Source organism: Mesoplodon bidens, assembly GCF_964165515.1.
Source record: "Mesoplodon bidens genome assembly, chromosome: 8".
NCBI classification, from domain to species: domain Eukaryota; kingdom Metazoa; phylum Chordata; class Mammalia; order Artiodactyla; family Ziphiidae; genus Mesoplodon; species Mesoplodon bidens.
The window spans coordinates 62,788,719-62,814,625 of record NC_138165.1 but is presented as its reverse complement, the minus strand read 5'-3'; the positions used below and the strand labels follow the sequence as shown (position 1 = coordinate 62,814,625).

Genomic DNA, 25,907 nt, shown 5'->3' with positions numbered 1-25,907 from the left:
GCTTCCCTGGTGGCGCAGTGGTGGAGGGTCTGCCTGCCGATGTAGGAAACACGAGTTCGTGCCCCGGTCCGGGAAGATCCCACATGCCGCAGATCGGCTGGGCCGGTGAGCCATGGCCACTGAGCCTGCGCGTCCGGAGCCTGTGCTCCGCAACGGGAGAGGCCACAACAGTGAGAGGCCCGCCTACCGAAAAAAAAAAAAAAAAAAAATTCGTCCCAATTTTCTTTCCCTAAAGTGTTTTGATCAATGCAATGATATTTACTCTTACAGTGTCGTTTATTGAAGGCGGCAGAATATTTTGTCATTCACTTAAAATTAATGAAGATAATATAAAAGATTAATATAGCAAAGGAAATTAGGGCGGAAAAAACCATCAGAACAGCTTGACTCCTCTTTGCTGGAATTCCTCACCCCAGTCAACGACATAAATCCTTAATTTTGCTCACTTTTGGAACCACATCTAATATATTTGACCAGAGGGAGTAGCTTTCGGGTGTGACTGGGAGGAAATTGATCAGGAAAAAGAAAAGAAAGAGAGATGGAAAAGTAGAATGTTGCCAAGAAGGGGTGGGATTTGGGGTGGAGGCCAGAAAATAAAATGGGACCGTTCCTTCATTCATTGAACAAACATTTATTTCTGCCTCCCACATGCCAGAGCCTCTTCTACTGGCGTCTTCTCCGGAAGGGTGATCCTCGTTGACAAATTCCAGATTCTGATTATCTCAGGAACTTGAGTTGCCCTCACTTCCGACCTCCTCTCTCACGAACTGCCTTGAGGCGGGGGAGTCAGGATGGGATGGGGAGGGAAAGAGAGGCGAGGCCCGCCTCGCAGAGCACATCTGCTGTGTTCAGCCGGGAACGTCTGTCAAGCAGTGGGAGAGAGAAGAGCATGGAGCCACCAGCCCACTCTCGGGAGAAACTCGCCAGAAAAACACCCGCCCTACCCCCGCCCCACTCCTCCCCGCGGGCTTCTGCTGGTTTCTTTAGGGAGGTGGTGCGGAAAGTCAACTTTTGGGAACTTGAAGGAGAGGGGTGTGTGGCGAACAGAGAAACGTGACCTCATCAGGTTCCGGCTTAGACTCCCCTGCCGGGATCAGGGGCAGTGGGCGGGCCAGGCCGGGTCGAGACGGGTGTGGGGCCGAGGCCGCGTCCCGAGCGGCTGCAGCAGCGGGGCCGGGCGGGGCGGGCGAGGGCCCCCAGGCGCAGTTCCCTGTCCGGCCTCGCGGGGGCGCCGGCGCGGCCGATCAGGTGACCGAGCGCTCGTCCCGGGCTGCGGGAAGCGGCCTCGTTCTCAGCCGCCGGAGACGCCGCCGCCGCCGCCACACCTAGTGGAGGAGCCCGGGAAGGCGGCGCGGTGGGGGCTGGGGCGGAGAGCGCCGGGGGTGGGGACGGAAGGGCGGCGGGTGGAAGGCAGGAGGTTGCCGAGGCGCGGGCTGCTGAGGGGAAAGGGACCCCGAGGCGTCCGCCGCGGCTCGCTCTGTCACCGGCGCGGGTTAAAGGCTCGAGGGCCATGGGCGCGCTCCCCTGAGGCGGAGGTCGCGGGCGGGAGGGGAAGAGGCCCGACAGAGGTAGCTGCGGAGGCCGCGGGCCGGTGACTGGGTGCGAGGCGGCCGGCGGCGGCGGCGGCGGCGGCACCACCACCACCATGTCGCGCTCCGTGCTGCAGCCCAGTCAGCAGAAGCTGGCGGAGAAGCTCACCATCCTCAACGACCGGGGCGTCGGCATGCTCACCCGCCTCTACAACATCAAGAAGGTGCGCACGGGCCGGCGAGGCCGCGGCGGGGGCGGCGGGTGGGCTGAGGAGGGATGGAGAGCGGGGGAGGCCCGGGTGGTGGGGGCGGCGGGCGGCGCCCGGGACAGAAATCACCGCCTCGCGGCTGCAGGCCCGGCCGGGGTCGCCGGGATGCGCCGCGGCCTAATGCGGAGTCCCGGCGCCTCTCCTGCTGGCTCGCGGGCCGGCCAGGGTCGGAGAGGAGCCATTTCCCCGCTCCCAGCGGCCAGATCAGGCAGGCCCGGCGCGGGGTGAGGGGCGCCTACGCCGCTGGCGCCCCCTCCTCGGCGCCCCGGCTTCTGGAACGGGCTCTACGGGAAAGAGAGGAGGGTGGGTGGGCGAGAGTCTAGGAGGGGGAAAGGAAAACTTGGGTGTTCCATAACTGAGGTCGGATGGTAGGAACCTGGCAGAGATGGAAGCAGTTTTCTGTTTTTGGTTTGTAAGTGCGGGAATGTGGGAAGGGAATGGCTAATCAGGATGAACCCCGCATCCCCTCCACTTTTGCCATTTTATTTTAGATTGCCAAATAAAAGACATTTGAGAGCGTGTTGACGATTTGGAATTATTTCATTTTGAAGGTGGAGAGGAGGGGGAAGTGAGGGTGGAACCAGTTTTCTCCTGAAATACTTCTGGGTTGTGAGTCACTAGAACAGGAATAACAGCCTTCTCTCCCTTCCCTCTTTACTCCTCCTCATCTTAGTTTTTCCAACCATGTCTGGTAATACCAAAACATCATTTCTTAAAGTTCGGCGTCTATACAAAATAAAAACTGTGAATATGTTGCTATTACTGCTGATTTTATAGCGTATTCTGATAATTTGAGTAGATCTAGCTAATAGGCCCATTGAAAGTCTTTACGTGGCTTCAGCAGATTAAGGAATGAGGGGCTGAATTGGAGTTAAGAAAAATAGATGTAAAGATAGAACAAATATTAATTTATCTTAGGAAAGAAAGACCAAAATCCTCTTTCTTTTAAGACAAACTTAAAGTTTTAAAAAATTTGATAAAGAGAAAGTTAAGATTTTTTGTGACAACCTAGATCCTGACAGTTTCCAATGTGTATTTGATGTTATATCTTCGTAATTATTTTTGTTGGCTTTTTATGGCATCTTGAAGGTTTCCTTTTAGTTTAATCATAGCAGTAGAGTTGTAGCCCTTGTGAATTAGGACTTCTGAAGAAAGAATATTTTTAAAAACTTCATATCATGGGGTTCAGTGTAAAACTGACTTATTTGAACAATTTGATGTAGACACTGAATTCTAAAGGAGAAAACTGTCCTGGCATAATAGTGGTAACTTTTGTGTAAAGATAGCTATGTTCCAGTCTCTTACCTGGATGTGAGGATTGGTTGACTTTAAACACAGTGCAATCGGGGTAGTAACTGCAACATGCCTGTTCACTTTGTTACATTTTATGTGGCAGGAGCTCAGGGTCATTGTAAAGAAGCCCTCTGCATTTACCAAAGAGCCTTGGTTGTAAATTTATGTAAATTAGGAATAATTTAATTTTAGATAGTATTACTTATAGGTTGTATTGACCTGAACTTTTTTGTGAAATTATGCTCCTTAACAAACTTGGAAATTGGTTCCTATATGCCCTTTGTGCAAAAAACGAGCAAGTCAAACATTACTAAAAGTTTCTAGACATGTGGTATTGTGGTTAAAGGAAATGGTTATGATGGTTTCCAGAAGAGGAAGTGAGAGTAACATCAAAAGTGATTTGGGTATTTGGGCAAAATACCTTTTTTTAAAGCATTCATTGAACATTTTTGTGGCATAAATACAATCAAACTTTATATATTTCATCTTCATAAATGAAATAAGGTTGGACTAAATTCTAAGCATTTGAATGCTTATAATTCCAGTTCACTGCCTTTTCTCAAAAGCGTGTTTTTTTTTTTCACTTCCTGTTTTGAGAAACTCCAGGCTCTTGTATTATTAAACTAGTAAAATTTAAAATGAGTTGAATGTGATCATTATATCCAAGTGGCTAATATTTTGAATTATTGAAATGTTATATTTCAGCACTTAACGCATTTATAATTTCTTGAGAAATATTTTTCTACCTTCCTTGATTGTGAGTTCTCTCTGGGTGGGGACAGTGTTACTTATTTTTGAATTACTGGTACTTAGGGTCCTACCTGGTCCATGAGGCCTTCAGTTAGGACTTGTTGAAAAGGATGAATACATTATAGTATATTTTATATATATGCAACATATATAAGAATATGTGTATAATCTTGCTCTAATTTTAATAATAATAGCTTTTGCTCTGCTCTCCTTGTGTGATTTTGCATACAAATACATCAGATGGATTTTGAATCTTTTGCCCTGTATAGAGTTGTCTGTAAAGGCTGGCATAGCTTCCTGGCTGGCTAGGATTGAAACATTTGTTCAAAAATCTTGCCAAAAAAATGAGTGAGATGTGTTTACCATGTGTTTATAAGGTTCCTGCTGTTTACATTTTTATGACAGTATAAACCACATAATCTTTTCAATCTCTATCTCTTATACCTCAAAAAAAAAAACTTCTACCGCATAATACGTGCCTGCCAGTTATTATCACATTTTTATTACTGCACGTGTGCATTAGATTGTCTATCAGATCTGATTGCTCTGTTTCAATTGAAAGTCTGCAATGGCAATATTTTAGTGAGCATACACAGTGAAAAATACTTCAGTGACCTAGGTAAAATAACTTTTTAAGTTACTGTAATCAAGAGTAATAGGCTTTAATGCTTATTAGGGGAATGTAACATGGTTTCTGGAAAATGTTTTGCTTTTTAAAATAAAATTTCATCAATTGAAAAATTTTTGAGATCCTTATATGTACAGGTTATGAAAATTTTAAGGAATTTGTAGTCTAATCAGGGATGTAAGGACACATAAAGGAGGATTTTAGGGAAAAGAGGTGAAGGTGGTAGGTAGTTTCACATTTAAATTTATTTATTGCATAATTCCTTAATATTTTTAAAATTAAAAATATGTCTTCCCTTTTATGGACCTAATAATGCTACTCACTTATATAGTGATTTTTAACATTTTCGGGCTACTTTTATATCTGCTACTATGGCATGGCAGGCAGTGTGGTGGTGGTGGAAATAAAGTGTACTGGGCCAGAAGTTAGGAGACCTGCCTTCCAATGTTTCAGTCTGTCTCTGAGAGATTTGTAATATTGGGTAGGTGTCTTGACTTCCCTGAGCTTCATTCTTCCTCATCTGTAAAATGGGGGAAAATTAACTGTGAAAGGAACACTGAAGTTTGTTCCAGCTCTGATTATGTTATCTTTACAAGTAGACGTTAAGGCCTATTTTAAACAGTAACTGAGCTCAGTTTAGTTTTCCTTAATATAGGGATGGTAATGTGTGCTCTGCCTACTTCACAGAATTGTTTTTGTGAAGATAAAAGATAATAACAATGTGAAAACAGTTTAAAACTTCTCTGAATCTAAGATAGTATTTGTTTAGGAGTCTCAGTAACTTTTTGGGGCAACATTTGTTTCTCTGAAATTTTACTGCTGCTTAGCAAACACATATGCCGAAATTCGAACAGAAGACATTTTAGCTGACCTTAAAAATATTTTTTTTCTTGTTTACTCTTTCTTGTTTTTTCTATTTTTTCCTACACCATCACCAACATGAACTTGATAACAACTGATAACAAAAGGTATCAGTTAATACTTTCATATTTTTCATCTTGTTAGATTATTGCTTCAATTTTAAAGGATAGAAAAGGCCTACCCAACTATTGCAAACTTCTTTTTAATGGAGTATTTTTGCAGGTTTCAGTGTACTTTTACTTCTTTATTTGAGGAGTACTTTTTTCCCCACAGTCTTCTCCCTGTGATTTTGGATGAATTTATTTCATGAGGAAAGAAATTAATAGAATAGCAGTGTAAAATTGCAAGTCTTTAGCTGGTATCTACTTATCTAATGGAGGAAAAAAAATGTATGTGAAGGATGCAGTCGAGGTAAAGCAAGGGGAATCAGATTTAGTCTTCCCTTTCAGTGTTACGTTTCTCTTCATTTAGGGCCTTATTTTCTGTGTTGGTTGATCAGGAGCAGAAGCATGTTCCAAAGATTGGGATTCTGGCAAGTTGTAGACTAATAAACATTGTTAGTATGCATAAGATTTTTTTCCCCAGGGAGATTTCATTATCAAGATCCTTAAACGTGTTAAGAAGAAAACCGTCTCTTCATAAATCTGTATTTAAATAATATATATTTACATAAACAAATCCTACTACATCTGTTTGTAACTTTCAAGGAAGCTGCTTGTAAAAATGAAGATTTGATCATTCTGTTTCTTGTTATGCTGGATGGTAGGCTGAGGATTAAGGTCACTGAAAAATTGCATAGGAAAAAAAATTATTTTTTTAAGTGGCAGTGGTAGATTATCCATCTTGTGTTTCCTTTGTGGAATTGTTAGATAACTTAAATATTAACTTTTTTTAATGATTATAAAAGGAATACATGTTTATTGTTGAAAACACAAACATGACTTCAAAAATTCTCTGCCTGCTCATCTCCCACTTTTAAAAATAAGCTGTATATAGTTAAACAATTTTCTGTACAAATGCTGACATATGTGCATGCATATTTTGTATTATGATTAAATTAGGTTCTTCCCAAAAATGAAATTGAAGAAGCAGCATGGTACGGTTTATATATCAATGAAATTAGGGTTCTTAATCTATTGCTTGTATACTTATATTTTAAGAAAATTACAAGGATGGACATATTTAGCTAGCTACATCCAATATGTTAAAAATGAGGGGAGCCAGATGAGAAAGTGTGTCAGTGTTGAAAATTCTTGTCCTTAACTGGCTAGGATGATTAAAAATTTAATTTGTATTCTTTGATAATTTACTAGCAGTGTTACTGTTAAGTAAAATCCTAACAATAATTTCAGATCATGTGCAGTAGATGTACATTTTATGTGTTAGAACTAAATAGTTTTATCTCTTTATTGTTCAACAGAAATAATGTGTAATAAAAGTAATGCTAGCTGCTATTTATTGAGACTCTATTATATGCTGAATTAAAAAAAATTTTTTTTCTTCATAGATCTGTGATGTAGGTACCTATTCTATAGATAAAGCAATTGCATTTGGAGAATTAAATTTGCCCAATTCTTACTCTAAAAAATAAGAATTGGAGTGGCACCATTCTTTCTTAACCCCTAAGTTTGAGCTCTTAATTTATTTTTGCCATTAGATTTATAGTCATTAGTGAAATTTTCGTGGTAGACATAATTAGATTTTGAACACACAATAACCTTAAAGAAATATGCAGTTATATTACAGAAATAATTTTCCTCTTGGACTACTTTTATATGAACTTTGTACGGATTTGTTATGAAAAGATCATTGAGATCATAATTATCAGTATACCAGTGATTATTAAAGACTTCTGTTTAGCTTCGTAATGTATTAAAATGAGAAATAGTTTAGAATTAGGAAATTTAAAATTCAGTTTATTAGCATTTTTTTTTAAGTTTTCTACATACAACAGCTTTCTTTTTAAATTAATTTATTTATTTTTGCTGTGTTGAGTCTTAGCTTCTGTGTGAGGGCTTTCTCTAGTTGTGGCAAGTGGGGACCACTCTTCATCGCAGTGCGCGGGCCTCTCACTGTCGCGGCCTCTCTTGTTGCAGAGCACAAGCTCCAGACGCGCAGGCTCAGTAGTTGTGGCTCACGGGCCTAGTTACTCCGCGGCATGTGGGATCCTCCCAGGCCAGGGCTCGAACCCGTGTCCCCTGCATTGGCAGGCAGATTCTCAACCACTGCGCCACCAGGGAAGCCCTATTAGCATTTTTGAGGACATGTATTTTGTATTTACATTTCATATCATATGCATTTGTCCTTTGTGATTATTTCTAATATTTAGTTCATGACATATTAAAATATACAAACTGAAAGGACTGACCATACAAGTAATACTAAGAAAACTAACAGGAAATTTTGCTTTATACTGGGGGTAGAATATATATAAAGCAGGAAGGAAGGTGTAAACTCAAAGAAACAGTGAAATAGCATTTATCTTCCTTAATTTTAAGGACACATACAATCATTTCCTCACTGAAGATATTGTCTTTAATTTTGAGATTTTAAATATACTTTTTTCATTTTACATTTTGATTTCTGAAGTCAAATGGTAACAGTTTTTTCATTGAAAAACCCTGCATGAGTTATAATAAATGCAATTAAGAAAGTGTAACCAGTAAGCGTGTTTCTTTCTGTCTTGGAGTTTACAAAAATAGCAGTATTCTTTTCTATTCCCAAGGCATATTTCTCTGTTGACTGTTTTTAATATTGTCTTTATTAGTAAATGTAGTAAAATCTTCTTAATTTTGATCCTATTAGGAGTTTGCAGTACTGTAATTATTAGATTTTGATTTACTTAATCTGACAGTGATGAGAGAATCTCCTACTTAATCATTTTGTCACATACTATTGTACTGAAATGTTTTACTTAAATAAGTTAATAAGCTCTTGAATTGTTAGTTTGTCTATGTTGTTCAACTCCACTTGCAGTGATATAAACATCTTCTTGAGAATTGAATGGTAATTAGTAACTTTTATTTGAATCTTTAACATTTTTAATAGTGAATTTTGGAATATATAATGGGTTAAAGGTTTTGAAGGAGTCTCTTGTTTTAAGTAAAAGAGCCTGCCTGTACTGGAAAATACTTTCTTATTGCGTAGTTGATTATTTTAGATACTTGACAGTAATAAACCTGTGTCTTTAAAACTATTTTATACGTCACATGAACTATTCTTTTAGTCAGTACCAAAAACTGGGAGTTTCCTTTTCATTCATTCATTTACTCTGCATTTATTGAATGTCTTCCTGGACACTGAGGAAACAGATAAATTAAGAAATTAAGATACAGTTTCCAATGCCAAGAAATTCATATTGTAGTGGGTGAGAGAGATGTATAGATAACTAACTAAAATGCAGTGTTTAAGTGTGGTTGTGGGTGTCTTAAGAAGGGAGTTAAAGATTCCTGTCTGGGAGAGATGGGAACAAGAGTTAGTGACTTTTGTGCTTGGTTTTGAAGTATGAATAGAAACTTTAGCTGGGCAGTGACAAGGAGTAGCCAGCCAGTCATTATTCAAGATTTCAGACCTTTTTTCTGTATACATTGGAGTATATGAAGATACAAAATATAAAGTTATAAAATCCCCTAGTAATATCTAATGTCCTTCTTGCTGGCATATAGCCTCTAAACTTCTCTGTTATTTTCCCATACTTGTAGCATATTCTGTGGGTTGAGAGGGTTACATTCTAGGTAAAGCTCTGATCCTTTTTTTTTTTTTACTTTGGACTAGTTGTTTAGTCTTTCTGAACTAGGGTTTCTTTATTTAGAAATTGAGGGGGACCAGTGGTTCTTAGTCAGAGATACACGATATAATCATTTTAGAAGGTTTTTAAAAATACATACATCTGGGTCATGACCCAAACCTACTGAATAAGAAAAAGCCCCTGAAGTGGTTCTGATGTTAAGAACCACTAAAATAAGTAAAGTCTAACTTCTTAATACTTCTGATTTCTTTTTCTGATAATTGTTTGCTATAATGATTTAATTTTGTTTTTTGGGGATAACTAAATTTCTATAATGCTAAGCTGCACGTAGACCCTGTACTAGCAAAACCATCTATAGGGTACTTATTTGCTCTCAGTTTCTCTTATGCTTCAAGTTATATTTTTTGGTTTTCGAAGCCATATTAGTCTTATTGATTCTAATTCTTGCAATCTTAGATAGATATTTCAGTTTTCCCACATTTGTGGAATACTCTTTAATTAGCCTTATAAGGTTGAGAATTAAATGAGTTAATTCACATAAAGTGCTAGTATAGTGCCTGGCACAAGAGTAAGAAGTGAATAAATGTTAGCTATTCTATTTCTGGGGCTTGAAACATAGTGGACATTCACTAAGTGTTCATTTTTTTTTCCTATTAATCCAGCTCAAGACCACCTTTAGGAAACATTTCTTAATTATTCCTTTTTACTGTCTGATATTATAGTTTGATATCTACTTACTGCTAATACAAGATAACTATTTGTACTTCAGAAGTATGTTTCTCAGCAGTCCTTTAAAGAGCAGCTTCTTTAGAGTAGTAAAAATGTGACCACATATAACACTTTTAAAAGACTATAACAGAATGCCTTTGTTTTATAAGCTGAAATGTTTCTGTATATGAGAAGCTGAAAAATGTTTGAGAACAAGAAGGACATAGACATCTTCTTGAGAATTGAATGGTAATTAGTAACTTTTATTTGAGTCATTAAAATGTTTAACAATGAATTTTGAAATATATAATGCATTGAAATATTTCTTAAGTTTATGGTTTTCCCAGAACCTGTGCTTAGGAAACAGTAATCATAATTTATATACCTTTAAATCTGCTACTGTTGACTCTAATTAAGAGGTAATGTATAAAATTACATTAATTTTAAAGCATTTCTAATAATTTCAGTATACTTTCCTATCAAGCTTCTTAATCCAAACTGTAGAAGTGGGTTACTTTTTTTTCCTTCCTTTTTTTTTTTTTCACCTACCCCAGCTCAAGGGGGAAATTAAAAGCAGATTGGTTGGCCAAAATATAGGTGATACGAATGAGGGGAAAAAATGGAAAATTAATCAGTAACGATAGAATTTGAAGCTTGTTTTGGTCTTGATTTTCCAATACTTACTGACTGGAAAATTTCACACCGTATTTCATTATTTTTAAAATTAGAAAATAAAAGAATTATACACAAGTTCCTTTTACGGTCCATGATCTTATTGGGTGATGTCCATTTTTCCTCTAGGCATTAATTTCAATTTGCTGAAGACTCAAGGGAGAATCTTTGTCCCTTTATGCCTTCAATTTTGCAAAACCTGCTTTAAAACAGGTTTATTATTTCTTGTTTATTGAGCAAAAGTTAAATTCCTCTTTCTAGCATAAATTGGTCACATTTTGTATTTTTCTCCTCTTTCCTGATATGATTCAGATGAGGCTGATTTCTTTCCTCTGCTCTCAAAAATAGCATTCTCACTCTGATCCCTGGGATTTTGTTCATGGTCTTTTCAATTAAGTTATTGTATTAAAAGAAATCATTTTGTTCTATAGTATTTTGACAAAGGAATGTGTTTTATTGCTGAGTTAGACTAGAAATTAAAAAATAAAATTTATTGAAATCATCGGAATTTTCCTTTAATAGTGATTACTCCAAGAAAAGTTTTGAGCAGCTGAGGTATTGAAAGAATGGAACTATTTTATTTTATTTATTTATTTATTTATTTATTTATTTATTTATTTATTTATTTATTTTAATTTTTTAAATTAGTTTCTGCTTTATAACAAAGTGAATCAGTCATACATATACATCTGTTCCCACATCCCTTCCCTCATGCATCTCCCTCCCTCCCACGGAACTATTTTTATATACATTTTTTGGAGCATATATTTTTATTTTTTAAATTTATGTATTTTTAATTAATTTTATTGTAGTTGATTTACAATATTGTGTTAGTTTCTGCTGTACAGCAAAGTGAATCAGTTTTACATACACATATGTCCACTCTTTTTTAGATTCTTTTCCCATATAGGTTATTACAGAGTATTGAGTAAAGTTCCCTGTGCTATACAGTAGGTTCTTCTTCATTATTTATTTTATATATAGTAGTGTGTATATGTCAATCCCAGTCTCCCAATTTATCCCTCCCTCCCTTCCCCCTTGGTAACCATAACTTTGTTTTCTACATCTGTGACTTTATTTCTGTTTTGTAAATAGGCTCATTTGTACCATTTTTTTAGATTACACATATAAGCGATATCATATGATATTTGATATCATATGATATGATATCATATCTTTGTCTTACTTCACTCAGTATGACAGTCTCTAGGTCCATCCATGTCACTGCAAATGGCATTATTTTGTTCTTTTTTATGACTGAGTAATATTCCATCGTATATATGTACCACTTCTTTATCCATTCCTCTGTTGATGGACATTTAGGTTGCTTCCATGTCCTAGCTATGGTGAGTAGTGCTGCAGTGAACATTGCGGTGTTCACCAAATTATGGTTTTCTCCGGATATATGCGCAGGAGTGGGATTGCTAGATCATATGGTAGCTCTGTTTTTAGTTTTTTAAGGAACCTCCATACTGTTCTCCATAGTGGCTGTACCAATTGATATTCCCACCAACAGTGTAGGAGGGTTCCCTTTTCTCCACACCCTCTCCAGCATTTATTGTTTGTAGATTTTTTTTTTTTTTTTTTTTTTTTGCGGTACGCGGGCCTCTCACTGCTGTGGCCTCTCCCGTTGCGGAGATGCGCAGGCTCTGGACGCGCAGGCTCAGCGGCCATGGCTCACAGGCCCAGCCACTCTACGGCATGTGGGATCTTCCTGGACCGGGGCACGAACTCATCGGCAGGCGGACTCTCAACCACTGCGCCACCAGGAAAGCCCTGTTTGTAGATTTTTTGATGATGACCATTCTGACCGGTGTGAGGTGATACCTCATTGTAGTTTTGATTTGCATTTCTCTAATAATTAGTGATGTACTGCATCTTTTCCTGTGCTTTTTGGCCGTCTGTATGTCTTCTTTGGAGAAATGTCTATTTCGATCTTCTACACATTTTTTGATTGGGTTTTGTTTTTTTGATATTGAGCTGGGAGCATATGTTTTTATTTTTATTTATTTATTTTTAAATTTAATTAATTAATCTATCTATTTATTTATATCTTTGGCTGTGTTGGGTCTTCTTTACTGCACATGGGCTTTCTCTTGTTGTCGCAAGCAGGGACTACTCTTCACTGCTGTACACAGCCTTCTCATTGCAGTGACTTCTCTTGTTGCGGAGCACGGGCTCTAGGCATGCAGGCTTCAGTAGTTGCAGCACGCGGGCTCAGCAGTTGCAGCATGTGGGCTTCAGTAGTTGCAGCGTGCAGGCTCAGTAGTTGTGGCACACGGGCTTAGTTGCTCCGCAGCATGTGGGATCTTCCTGGACCAGGGCTTGAACCTGTGTCCCCTGCATTGGCAGGCGGATCCTTAACCACTGTGCCACGAGGGAAGCCCATGGGAGCATATGTTTTTACTTATTTATTTATATTATTATTATTATTTAAATTTTTATTTTTTGGCCGTGTTGGGTCTTCATTGCTGTGCGTGGGCTTTCTCTAGTTGCGGCAAGCAGGGACTGCTCTTCGTTGTGGTGCATGGGCTTCTTATTGTGGTGGCTTCTCTTGTTGCGGAGCACGGGCTCTAGGTGTGCGGCTTCAGTAGTTGTGGCGCGTGGGCTCAGTAGTTGTGGCGCACGGGCTTAGTTGCTCTGCGGCATGTGGGATCTTCCCGGACCAGGGCTTGAACCCGTGTCTCCTGCATTGGCAGGCAGATTCTTAACCACTGTGCCACCAGGGAAGTTGGAGCATATGTTTTTAAGTAAGTGTTTTTAGTGTTTTGGAATCTTTGGGTACTCAAAGTTAGTAACTGTAAAACCCTGAGCAAGTCACTGAATTTCGGATGCTCTTTTCCTCTCTGTTGAGTTATGGTTTAGATAATTTCTAAACAAAGGTGTTTTGCACGCAACAGCTGCCCAGTAAATGTTCCTTTTATTCTCTACTCTTGTGTCTTTATTGTTTTCCTTTTTAATGATTGTTGCTTTATCTCTTATGAATAGAGAGAGGACTATTTCTATCTATATATTTTTTTAACATTGTGGTAAGGCAGTTCTTGAAAAAATACGTAACATTAACCATATGAAGTTAAGCTGTGGTACGTAATCTATATTGAGACAATCTGAGGAAAGGCCTTGGGAAGGAATTTTGATGGTAGATTGGCAGAAAGATTTGTTTTAAAGTCATATTTAAAATTACATAAAGTCTGATTTTGAGGTTTCTAATCAAAGATGTTTATTTTGTGCCCCTAATAAAATATTACGTGGTTTTCTGAAACATCTTTGTTCTTTATTTTGGGTAATAACGTTATATTTGTGTTTTGTGAAAAAACGAATTAGGAAATACTGAATTGACAATACTGGCATTGAACTGGTTAAATGGAAAATCTTATTTTGATAATTGGGAACTCGCTATAGATATCCAGGTGTTTTGAAAAGTTTTACTTAAAAAAATAGAAGATAATTGTTTAAAACTTGTAAGTACTTGTGTGCCAGGCACCTGAAATAAGCACTTTATGTGCATTTTGTCTTAAAAATCTGAACAGTTTTTTTAAAAATCTGAAGTAGGTAATAATAGTATCCTCAGTTTATGGGTTAGACTACTGAGGCTTAGGTTAAGCAACTTGCCTAAGGTCATGTGGACTGTGATCCACTTAGAGACAAGAATTGTTAATTATTATGTTTAACAGTATTTCCTTTAACACTTGTGTAATTTTATCTGCCACTTTAGTCTTAACTTTGTTGAATTTAAAGATAATTAGAATATTCATGGGAAATAAAGTTCCAATTCTGAAAACTGGAAATTTAAGTATATAAATATTTAAATTTGCTTTAGATCTTCTGGGATTTTAAATTACAGTATTTTATGCATTATGAAATCATGCTGAGTCAAGATAAAGTAAAACGTAAGGTTTTAGTGTGGTGGTTTTTAAAAAAATTCTGTAGTTCAGATATAGTTTCCTTTTTGTCTGGTGAAATAGCCCTTTTAGCCAATTATGCAAAAAAACCTTTGATTGTAGGGCTATTAAGATTCAGGGGTTTAGACACAGTTTTGCCCTCTACTCACCTTTTCTTTTTTTCGGGGGGAGGCAGGGGCGGCGGTTTGCAGGTTAGAAGTACTCAAGAGCTTTATTTAACTGAATTGGTAATTTGTTAAACCTTTTGATTCAATCTTTTTGGTAGTGTTTCTGGAATGTATTAGTCTAGAATGTATTGATAACTAAATATAGTAGTCTATATCATTTTCTTAAATGTGGTATTTCAAAGGGCGATACTTTTAAGAATGAAAGATTAATTTTGTGTAATATTGCTATTGCAGTAGGATAGGGTTTTAGGTGTATCAAGTGCAGGCTGTGTTCTTAAAATATAAGTTGTTATCTTATGATTCCTTTGTCCTCAATGTCATCAAAATGAAATTTTTGAGTTAGAGTGGGGAAGAAGAGTAATCTTTATAAAATGAGACATCTGGTTAGTTGGAATTTTGCTGTACTCTTTCAGTATAGTAGGACATTCTTCTTAACTGAATTATTCAGTATGGCTCTTTGCCAAGATGTACTTACCTAGATGACCTTAGGCAAGTTGCTTAACCTAAGCCTCAGTACTCTAACCCATAAACTGAGGATACTGTTATTACCTAGGTACTTTTAGTTAGGTTTTATTTTTTTCTTGCACTTTTTTTTTGTTTGTTTTGGCCTGAGTATTTGCAAGTGTCTGTATGGGTGTTAAGTAAATAAATCAAGTAGGTTGATTTCAGAAAAAAATAAAATGTCTAGTACTTCTGTATAGTGTCTATTAATCTTATATTTTTTATTGGCATTTTTTGAGTGCTTGTGGTATACCAGATACCTTTAAGAATTCTGCTCATGTACACACATACAGACACTCATGTAATGGGCTTAAAACCTTTTTGGCTACATTGTAATTATTATCACCTAATTAACAGTTGAAGAACCTGAGGCACAGAAAATCACTTGGTTACGTTACAGTTAGGAGCCAGGATTTGAACATGGGCAGCCTATATCCATGTTTTTAACTACTAGTCTAATCTTTTTCTATAAGTAAAGCAAATTTAGTATGTTTAGTCTTGGAGTATATAAAGAAATAAGTGATTGGGGGAAGGAGTTGTAGTCATTATTACTAGTTCTGTATACTCTGATAAAGACTATTCTGTGGTTACTATTCATATGAGACTTTTACTTAGGTAATTATAATTATAGCTATTGTTAACAACAGTTAACAATAGAGCACTATGTGCCAGTCCTTTTGCTAAATACTGTACATGGCTTATCTATCTCTCTTTTAATCCTCATAATTAACTCTATGAGGTAAGTACTGATTTCCCCATTTACACGTGAAGAAACTGAGATTAAGAGATGTTATGTAATATAGTCAAGGTTCGATGGCTAGTAAGTGATGAAAATTGAAATTCAGCGAGTCTTATTCCAGAGTCTGTATTCTTAATCTTTATGGCATACTGCCTCCCAGTGTAGTTTGTTTAGTTATGGCTCACTGAGTAGTGTGGAAAAAGGTAAATTAATTCCAAGGAAAGACGATATAACCATTTATTTTTCCACTGAAATGAAATTCCATTCTTTATGTTTTCAGTGTAATAAGGAAGAGCCATTCATATATAGATATACGTTTAATTACTTGATTAAATTCTTATATAATAAAATTTGTGATCTTTGGAAATGGGTATGATAGTCTATCATATTTTCATTTGTTGATTGCACTAATATTGTTAGGATGGATAACTGAATTTTTAAGTAATTAGAGTATGAAAGATAATACATATCATTTAAAAAGAATTTGGAATCACTTTGGGATTCTGCACTGCCTCAGGCATGTTTATGAAACTTGCTTTTCATTTTATCATTTATATAAGGAAATGCTAATATGTAACTATTTCTATTGGGACAAATTCTTAGTTATGTGGTTCTTAGTCATTCTTTATAGTATAATATTTTTGGGGAAGTAGATTAATTGGAAGATTAATTTATGAGAAATAATATTTTAAGCAAATGATAGTCTACTCTGAGGAAAAGTCAGATATATTTTAATATTTATGATGTTGAAATGGAATTTACAAAATAGCCTCTTATCGGTGTGGTTAAGGATTACAAAGTTCTAAATTTCTTATCTAATTATGTTTGAGAATTAAGATAATTCTTATTACATTCCTATTTCCATTTGGAAAATATAGGAATGTTTGCATTGATTTTTATACTTTGGCTTGGAAAGGAGTTAGTTGATATTTGAAAAATAGTTTTAATTTGAGCTGAAGTGCAAAAGTCATCCAATAACGATTTATTTTTATTCTTGGCTACCGTTTCTTTTTAAGGTATGTAAAATTTCACTGATGGTTTTGCTCCTGTTTTTATAGTTGCATGTAGTTTTTATTTTTCCTTCTAGTATTATTTTAAGTTGATTTAGAAGGAGCACCAAGAAACTGACATGGTTGTACACCTACACAGTAGTATTTAAATATATATAAATAATATAAACTCTATAAATCTATTGTATACTAAAACTTGCTACTTAAAATACCTTTAAAATTATAGCACCATATAGTTCTCATCTTGTTTTGTTATTCATAGTCTGCAGTGCATAAGTTCTCTACTGAAACGTATGTCATAGTTTGACAATCATTGTTTACAAGTAATTTTCTCTCTTTTTATTACAATGCTTCCCCAGCAAGGACAAGTTTGGAAGGTTTGCAAAGCTTTTCACCTTCCCTCTGCCCGCTTGCCCGCTTTCAGATCAGTTTCATGTTTCATAACTTCTCTTTCTGCAATCCACAGCATAGCCATAGTAAATGATGAAAAAACATTAAATTGCAAAACTGTATTTCTTCACACATAATAGTTAACTTTTCAAAGGACACATCCTCTTTAAAGTGCAATAAAAAGAAGTTAAGTAAGAATGTTATAATTTTAGTAATTCCCTAAGAAATAGCATCTCACTAGAAAGCAGTTAATTAAATGCCACAGAATGAAACTGAACAGTATTGAAGATTATTCTGTATTGCTAATAGTTCAGATAAAAAGTTCTTTCTAATAATAATACCTTACACTTGTACAATGCTTTACAGTTTACTAGAGAGAATGCTGTACTGCCGATGTGGTCAAAATGTAAACATTTCCATTTGTTCTGTATTTAAGAGATATAGAATAGGTGTAGATTTCATTGTTTGAAGTGCTGCTGGTATGATGGAAAAAAATGTTGTAACTCAGATGTTCGGAGGAACAGGCAACACAGCTTTAGTGCTGTAAAGACAATTTTAGCAGCTTCCAGTTCTTTTGAACTAGGGCTCTTGTATTAAAATGTTTCAGGTGAATGAGGAAAACATTTTGGAAGAGACATTTAAACATAAGCTTTTATTATATAACACGTAGAAAGAAACATTTCCAGTACTCTATTGAATATTTAATTTTGTAATATTTTACTAGCTTCAAATGAATACAATCCTACCTCAAACCAAGAATTTTTTTTTCTTTTTCTTTTTCTTTAGGTTTGAGCTTTTTCCTTCACTGCTGTTCTGCGCTAACTGCTTTGAAACTTTCCATGCATTTTTTTCAGTAGAAGAACATCTCTGTACTGTCTCCCATTGCATATTTCAGCTGTGACAATCCCTGCACTTTGCCTATTCATTTTGTCACCTGCTCACCAAAAACAAATATCTCCTTAATTTCTGATTACAGATTTGCTATTATTCCGTGGTTTTAGAAGAAGGATGCATTTCACTTTTATTACTGTTGTTTTATAGGCTTGTGGAGACCCCAAGGCAAAACCATCCTACCTTATTGACAAAAACCTGGAATCTGCTGTGAAATTCATAGTCAGAAAATTCCCTGCTGTAGAAACCCGCAACAACAATGTAAGTCATTTAAATTTTTACATTACTTGATTTTAGCCATCTATAGTGGAAGTAGTGGTCAGTATAATGCTTGAAGTAGCTGTTATTTATCTACTTTATATTTAGACATACAAATTGCATACATTGATTAAGGGCTTTTAGAGATAATATTCTTATCTCTGAAACTGGAAAAAAATGAGCTACGTTGCCATTTTATTATAGAAAACATATGATCTTAATTTCTTATATACACTTATTACCTTTCAAATTGCAACAAAGAGTAAGGTAATAGACACATGTGTATTTCAAATATTTGCATGACTAGTTGGGGAGTTTTTTCTTATAGTCATAGACTTAACTTTGTCTTGAAGTTAGAAAATGTCTTCATAGGGCATGTATTGTTTTTAGTAATTAACTCTGTTTAGCTTTAAAATGTATTTGTTTCTCTAGTTTTTTTTATAATTGAGAAAAACATTTTTGAAAAATAATATAACAAGCTGATGGTGTTAGGATCTTTATTATCCCATATTACTTTTCTCAGATGGGAAAATTTTTCATAGTACTCTATTGAAATATTTAGTCTTCCCAATATGTTCACATATCTTTTGGTAATGCAATAACTGCTATGAATAACTAATTTTAGGAAATTGGGGTTATTTTTCACCTTGCTATGGCCTTTTCATTTAAATTTTGTTGACTTGGAATCTTTCTGCATGTCTTCTCTTTTTCCTTTATTTTTTTCTTTGATGGTCTTATGTTATAATTCTTGCTATCTCTTTTCCTTAATGTACAAACTTAGTCTAGAAATTTCCTCTTACATGTGATTTCCCTACTTTTAAGAAGCTCTGCTTAAGAAATATTTTGTCATCTTTTGGTTTCCTAAAATCATGTATGTTCATTGAAGATTTGTATTAGCCTGTTGATTCATCTTTCACTTAAAAATATTTTAATGTAGAGGAAAAATACCAGTCACAATTAACAAAATACATCTGATAAAGTGCTTTCTAAAGAATTAATTTTTAAATGTTTTTATGTTTTTTGTGAGTATGGGTTAATAGAAGTCTTTCTTTGTTTCACAGAAGATTGTGTTTTATCATTGGTGTATTAAGGTATCACAATTACTTCCTGATTGCAAGTGAGTGATTCAAAGCACACATCCTTAAGAACACTGTTATTTGTGTGGAGAACTCTTTTTTAGTTATCGACATTAATTAGCTAACTCATCTGAGAGATTATATACTCACTCTAAATTAAAAAGATTTTATAATAAAATCTGTCTTACATTTAATTTCATATATGCTTCTCTTTCTCATGGCTCAAAATCTCTGTGATATGAGCTCTTCAGAGAATCTTTTCAGTTTAATTTATATACATATATATGTAAATTTTTGAGTGAGAATGAGCATTTTCTTAGAAAATTAGCGAGAACTGATTAAATGTATATTCACTGTTTCATAGCAGTAAAATTTTTTGTTAAAGAATAAATGGAGAATCTTTGTTCTTGATTTGCTGGGCAAGCTGTTTACAATAATGCTGTTGGGGTTTTTTTTGCTTGTTTGTTTTTTAATAGTTTTACTTACCTTTTCAACTTTTGCAGTACAAAATTGATTTTTTAAATAACAGCTTTATTGCAATTTGATTTACATAGCATGCAGTTCACCCATTTAAAGTATACAATTCAGTGGTTTTTAGTATCTCCACACAGTTGTGCATCCAATGCCACAATCAATTTTAGAACATTTTCATCATCCCCCAAAGAAAGCCCAGACCCAACAGCAATCACTCCTGCCAACATCCACACTCCCCTGCCCCTCTGCTTTCTGTATGCCTGCCTATCCTGGAGATTTTATATAGAGTCAAATAACATGTCTTTTTTGACTGGCTTCTTTCACTTAGTGTAATGTTTTCAGTCTATTCAAGTTGTAGCACGTATCAGTACTTCATTTCTTTTTATTGCCAAAAAATATTCCATTGTGTGGGTATATCACATTTTATTTATCCATTCATCACTTGATGGATGCTTGAGTTGTTTCTGCTTTTTTGACTATTATGAATAATGCTGCTATGAATATTTGTGTAAAAGTTATGTGGACATATGTTTTTTATTTCTCTTGGATATATACCTAGGAGTGGATTTGCTGGGTCATGTGATAATTCTATGTTTAACCTATAAAATCAATTATACAACGTTGCTGAATGTTATGACTACTTGTAGAATGTACACTGGTTGTTTTGTTTGCAAAACCTAAGTTCTGTCATATGGTCTTTACAACTATTCTATGTAATGCTATTCTTTTTTTTTTTTTTTAACCTGCTGAAGCACTGCGTAGTTTTTGAGTATTTGGGAAGTTTTGTGATCTTAGTTTTGATTTGGGCCTGCTAAAATCCTTTGAGAAGTTCCTAGCCAGTTTAGCTTAGGAAATGAGAAGTGAGGAGTTTAGTTTTATTGTTATTTTTAATTCTAGAGAAATAGTTAATAGAAGCTTAAGGACAGGTAATGACAGTAGCATCTTGTATTGATAGGAGCTTGCAGATTTCTGGCTACTAAAGCACACTGAAGAAATGGTATTGATATCACAGTTGGTTTTTTTCTTTCTTATTCCTTACTCTTTTCTTATTCTTTGGGCCATTGTATAAATATGTGCTTCAGAGCATGCTTACTTTATCTCAGGGATCAAGAAGATTACTGGTTAGCACTTTTTTGTTTTGATGTATGTTATACAAGCACCACTTGTCCCCAATTTCAGAAAAGGCAGTCACGAAAATTAAGATTGTTTCAGTGAAAAATTCAGCAAAATTTTTGCTTTCAAGTTTCTAAAATAAGATTCTTACAAAAAAGCCAGTCTTATTTTGTAGCCAAAAAGTTGTTGATTTTTGATTGTTTGTTTAGTAACTGCTCCTGCTTCCAGCTCCTCTATACTTTTAAATCCAGTAGAAGTTGGGAGCACTTAGATATCTAGTATACAATGAAGGAAGGCAGTGCCAACTAATAGCAGAATTGGTTACTAACATGGCTTCAGTAAGTGATGATGTTGGACTCTGTCGAGTCACTTTTACTGTCTTGCTTAGGCCCCTTTGTGACCAGTTATAAACTTAAAAACTTTTCCCCCCAATTCTGGACTTAGGGAGAGTCTATACCAAGGAATGTGATTTTGCTTTTTTCCTGGGTCATGGTGTTGAACTAAATGCCCTATAAGCTTCAAAGCAGGTTGACTAAGTAAAATTCATATGAATAAAAGCCATCCAGTTTTATAATTATAACAGACACTTAATTGAGTGTCTAATATGTGCCAGGCTATATATTTTAATAGACTTTATAGATTTTCTTATTTAGTTTAGATTAAGGAAAGCATTTCTGAGCTGAGAGAGTATCTAATTTGTCTATAACATGATATCTTCCGTTATTTTGAAAGTGTAACTGTCAAATGGATTTATGATTTGTTTCTCATAGGTTTCTTATGAGCATATAGAGGGAAATCTGTTATTTCCCTGGATGGAGAAAATAGTAGAAACTCCTTATTTTATCGACAGGTAAAAATTGTTTTGCCCAAGAAATCCTAAAAGCTAATGTTCAGGTGTATGTTAAAACTTTTCTTAAGAAATTTTTTTTTCTAAAATTTAAAAAACTTAATCTCCCTCCCCCTTTCTTCCTATGTTGTATTTACATCGAAAAGCTAGTTTGTGTTTTTAAAACAGTAAAAGTATCTGGCACAAAAGTGTCATTATGGGATTTTCCTCTTTATTGTCCATTTTAGTACAAAATTTTGGACTTGATTCCCAAATTAAGGGGGAAATGATATAAATTACTCTCCTATATATGTTAAATTAGATCTTAACGCCCTAAGAATGAAGACATTGTGAGTAGAGTGGCACAATAATAATATAGGGATTCTGGACTTAGATACAGGCCATTATTGAAATAATTTGAAATTAAGCTTTCAGACTTAGAGGAATATTTTGTGTTATAGATATTGTTTATTTCCTCTTTCAAGGAGCACAGTATTACAAGATACTATGTAATAAATTATATTTTTTATTTAAGTAGCTTACAAATGTCACTCAAGGCAAGACAAAATAAAGCAACTCTAAAGGTGTCGTCATTGCAGTAAGGTTTGTTCAGAGATACAGCATTAGAGTCTGTTTTTAGACACCATTTTATCCCTAGTGCTTGGCAGATAAGAGGCACTAAATAATGATGAGTGAATGAACCTAACTGATATGATTTAATTTAGCTAGCTTTCATTTATTCAAACATTGTCTTAGAACTATGTCAGGATTCAAACTTACCAGCACTTTAAAAAAAAACTTCATTATGTTATTAGCTATAAAAATAATTGTACTTTTTATTTTTAGTAGAGTCCCAGCTTCCTGAAAACATACATGTGTTCTGGGGGTGGGGTGGTGGTATTGGGGATGAGGATGGGGAGGCTCTTGACACATGCACTGTGGTTTAGTCAGGAGTTAGAAGGAAAGGGTAAGAAAACTTACTCGTTCCTAGTCTCTAAATGGGCATTACTTGTCTTATCATGGCTTCCATTATGATGGTAGTATACTGGTTAAGAGGATGGACAACAAACCAGAATTTGAATTTTGGTCTTTCCACTTAGCTGAATAATTTTGGACAGATCATTCAACATCTTAAGGTCTCTTTGTGCTTATCTCTAAAGTGGTGATAGGGACTTTCCTGGTGGACAGTGGTTAAGAATCTGCCTGCCAATGCAGGGGACACGGGTTCGAGTCCTGGTTCAAGAAGATCCCACATGCCACAGAGCAACTAAGCCCGTGCGCCAGAATGACTGACCTTGCACTCTAGAGCCTGTGAGCCACAACTACTGAGCCCACATGCCACAACTACTGAAGCCCGTGTGCCTAGAGCCCGTGCTCTGCAACAAGAGAAGCCACCGCAATGAGAAGCCCGCGCACCGCAACAAAGAGTAGCCTCCACTCACCGCAACTAGAGAAAGCCCGCGTGCAGCAACGAAGACCCAATGCAGCCAAAAATTAAATAAATAAATTGATTAATTTAATTTAATTAAAAAACAGATAAAATAATAAATAAATAAATGGTGATAATTCCAATCTTAAGAAGCAGTTTAATATCTCCTAAAGCACTTAGCAGATTTGTGTAACAAATTGCTTTTGAAAAATGGAAGCTGTTATTTATATTACTTCTCTGACTTTTGGTCTACTTTACTGGCTTTTCTTCTAGCAGCTTTTTCAATGTGGGTATTTCTAAATGACCTTTTTTTTTCACACCCTGCAGTATATATGTATGAAAACATTTTACTTCCATGGCTTCAACTAAGTAATATACTATCAACCAAGTAATATACTAGATACTATACTATCTAGTAATATACTATCTGTAGTTACCCTTTGGACAGCTCCACAAGCTAAATACTAAATATTGTATCCAGTGTTGAATGCATGATTATCCTCCATTTTGTTTCTCTTCCGTGTTCTGTTTTGAGCCATCACCATTCACTTGGTTACCTAAACTAGAACCTTCGGAAACCCCTTTAACTTCTTTTATATAAATTTATTTTATTTTATTTGTGTATTTTTGGCTGCATTGGGTCTTTGTTGCTGCGCGTGGGCTTTCTCTAGTTGCTGCAAGTGGGGGCTACTCTTCATTGCAGTGCGTGGGCTTCTCATTTCAGTGGCTTCTCTTGTTGCGGAACACGGGCTCTAGGCATGCGGCCTCGGTAGTTGTGGCGTGTGGGCGCAGTTGCTCTGCAGCATGTGGGATCTTCCTGGACCAGGGCTTGAACCCGTGTCCCCTGCATTGGCAGGTGGATTCTTTTTTTTTTTTTTGTGGTACACGGGCCTCTCACTATTGTGGCCTCTCCCGTTGCGGAGCACAGGCTCTGGACGCACAGGCCCAGTGGCCATGGCTCACGGGCCCAGCCGCTCCGCGGCACATGGGATCTTCCCAGACCGGGGCACGGACCCGTGTCCCCTGCATTGGCAGGCAGACTCTCAACCACTGCGCCACCGGGGAAGCCCCAGCAGGTGGATTCTTAACCACTGCGCCACCAGCGAAGCCCTGTAACAGAGTTTTGATGATGTACTTTTGTGAAGAAGTATGTGTGTGTATCCTAATGGCAACTTTAAGAAATATTGGTTTTGACCAATTAAACTTTACCAAAATTCAAAGAATTTTAATACAGTGAGGACTAACTTGTATCAATATTCTTTTAAAAATGTATCTTCAACATTTAGTTAATATCTCTTCTACATGTAATAGTCTTTAATTCTGGCTTGAATAAAGAAAGTAAATATAAGAATGAACCCCTCATTAGAAGAAACAACTAAGCCTTGCTTTGATATATTTGAAAAGTATTTGAAATAGGTCAAGTGATGTCAGGGAATTGCATCAGCACTAATGACCTACCTAAACTGGTTTAAATCTTTTTCTTTTTCTTTTTAATTTTTACCATGCTAACATGAATACATGATAATGAATCGAATAGTCTAGAAGAATTTAGGATGAAAAGTGAGTGTATGTAATCCTACCCCACTCTCTCCCACCCTGGTCATATTTCTCAGGGGGAACTTCTGCTTTTAGTATATCTGGAGGTTACCTCCAGAAGAGGAATAGGCTAATTCTTTTATATATTCATTTGCCAACTTTAGACAGGATCTATTAATTCTTTGCTACAAAATATGAAGATTTAGCTCATTAAGTTTCCTCCCCTCATTTACCCTCTCCCCTCTTCCTGATGTTTGATAGTTTTTTTGTTAACATTTTTGGATCATTGGTTACTTCCTTTTTAAACTTTAAATAGTATAATTCTTTATATTTGTACTCTTACCCTTGGTCATTTATACTTTTATGTTGTCAAAATTGTTAATGCTTTCCTTTGGTTCTGTAATCATGAAGTGTTCTGAGATTGAATTATATGCTGATTCTAAAAATTAAAATTAATAAAGACCTGAGTGTTCGGTTTGCATTGCTGCACTCCATTATCACACTTTGCACTTTCTTATAAGTCCAAATAATATAATATGTTTACATTATATGTATTTTCATATATGTAATATCATATATTTATTATCAAAGTGAAATGGATTCTCTCTTCCAGAATATTTCACAGTTAAATTTGTTACATAGATACATTGACTTTCTTGAATTAGTTAAGTGCCTTTATAGAATTTTAAAATTTATCCAGTCTAATAATCGTACCACCTTTCTGTAAGCTTTTTTTTTTTTTTTTCTGGAGCCCACTTTCCTCTAACCCTCTGTCTTCTAACTTCCCTCTTGACAATTTGCATAAGCCTGCTGCATAGCTCTCATCCTGGGATGTATTTCTCTTTATTGTCCTGAGTGTAATGGTTTTCACCTGAACTTTCACACTGAGTTTCATAGAGTTTGGAAATCCCCTGAAATTGTGTACGGAGTTCTTGTGTGAATGTAGTTTTCAGCTTTTGTCATGTTCCCAAGGGTGGTTCTTATGATCCCAAAACACATCTGTTTTAAAATCACCTTATGTTGTGAATCTTGCCCACTCTATATTCTAATCATACTAAACTGCAGTAATACCTTCTTCAGCTCAAGGATGCTGTCAGTTTTTCTGCAAATGAAATGGCCAATGAGCATTATACTGGG

The 25,907-nt window shown here is 36.1% G+C and overlaps 1 protein-coding gene across 2 annotated transcripts in view; it reads left to right on the top strand.

The window, feature by feature from the left end:
* The first annotated feature begins 1,524 nt into the window (after positions 1-1,524).
* NCKAP1 (NCK associated protein 1) overlaps positions 1,525-25,907 on the top strand; it is a 97,892-nt gene continuing 73,509 nt past the window's right edge. For both annotated transcript variants that reach the window (XM_081242314.1, XM_081242315.1), the window contains exons 1-2: positions 1,525-1,753; positions 18,209-18,319. In XM_081242314.1, coding sequence (XP_081098440.1) covers positions 1,646-1,753; positions 18,209-18,319 — 219 coding nt within the window. In that variant the 5' untranslated portion in view covers positions 1,525-1,645. The remainder of the gene's footprint in view (positions 1,754-18,208; positions 18,320-25,907) is intronic.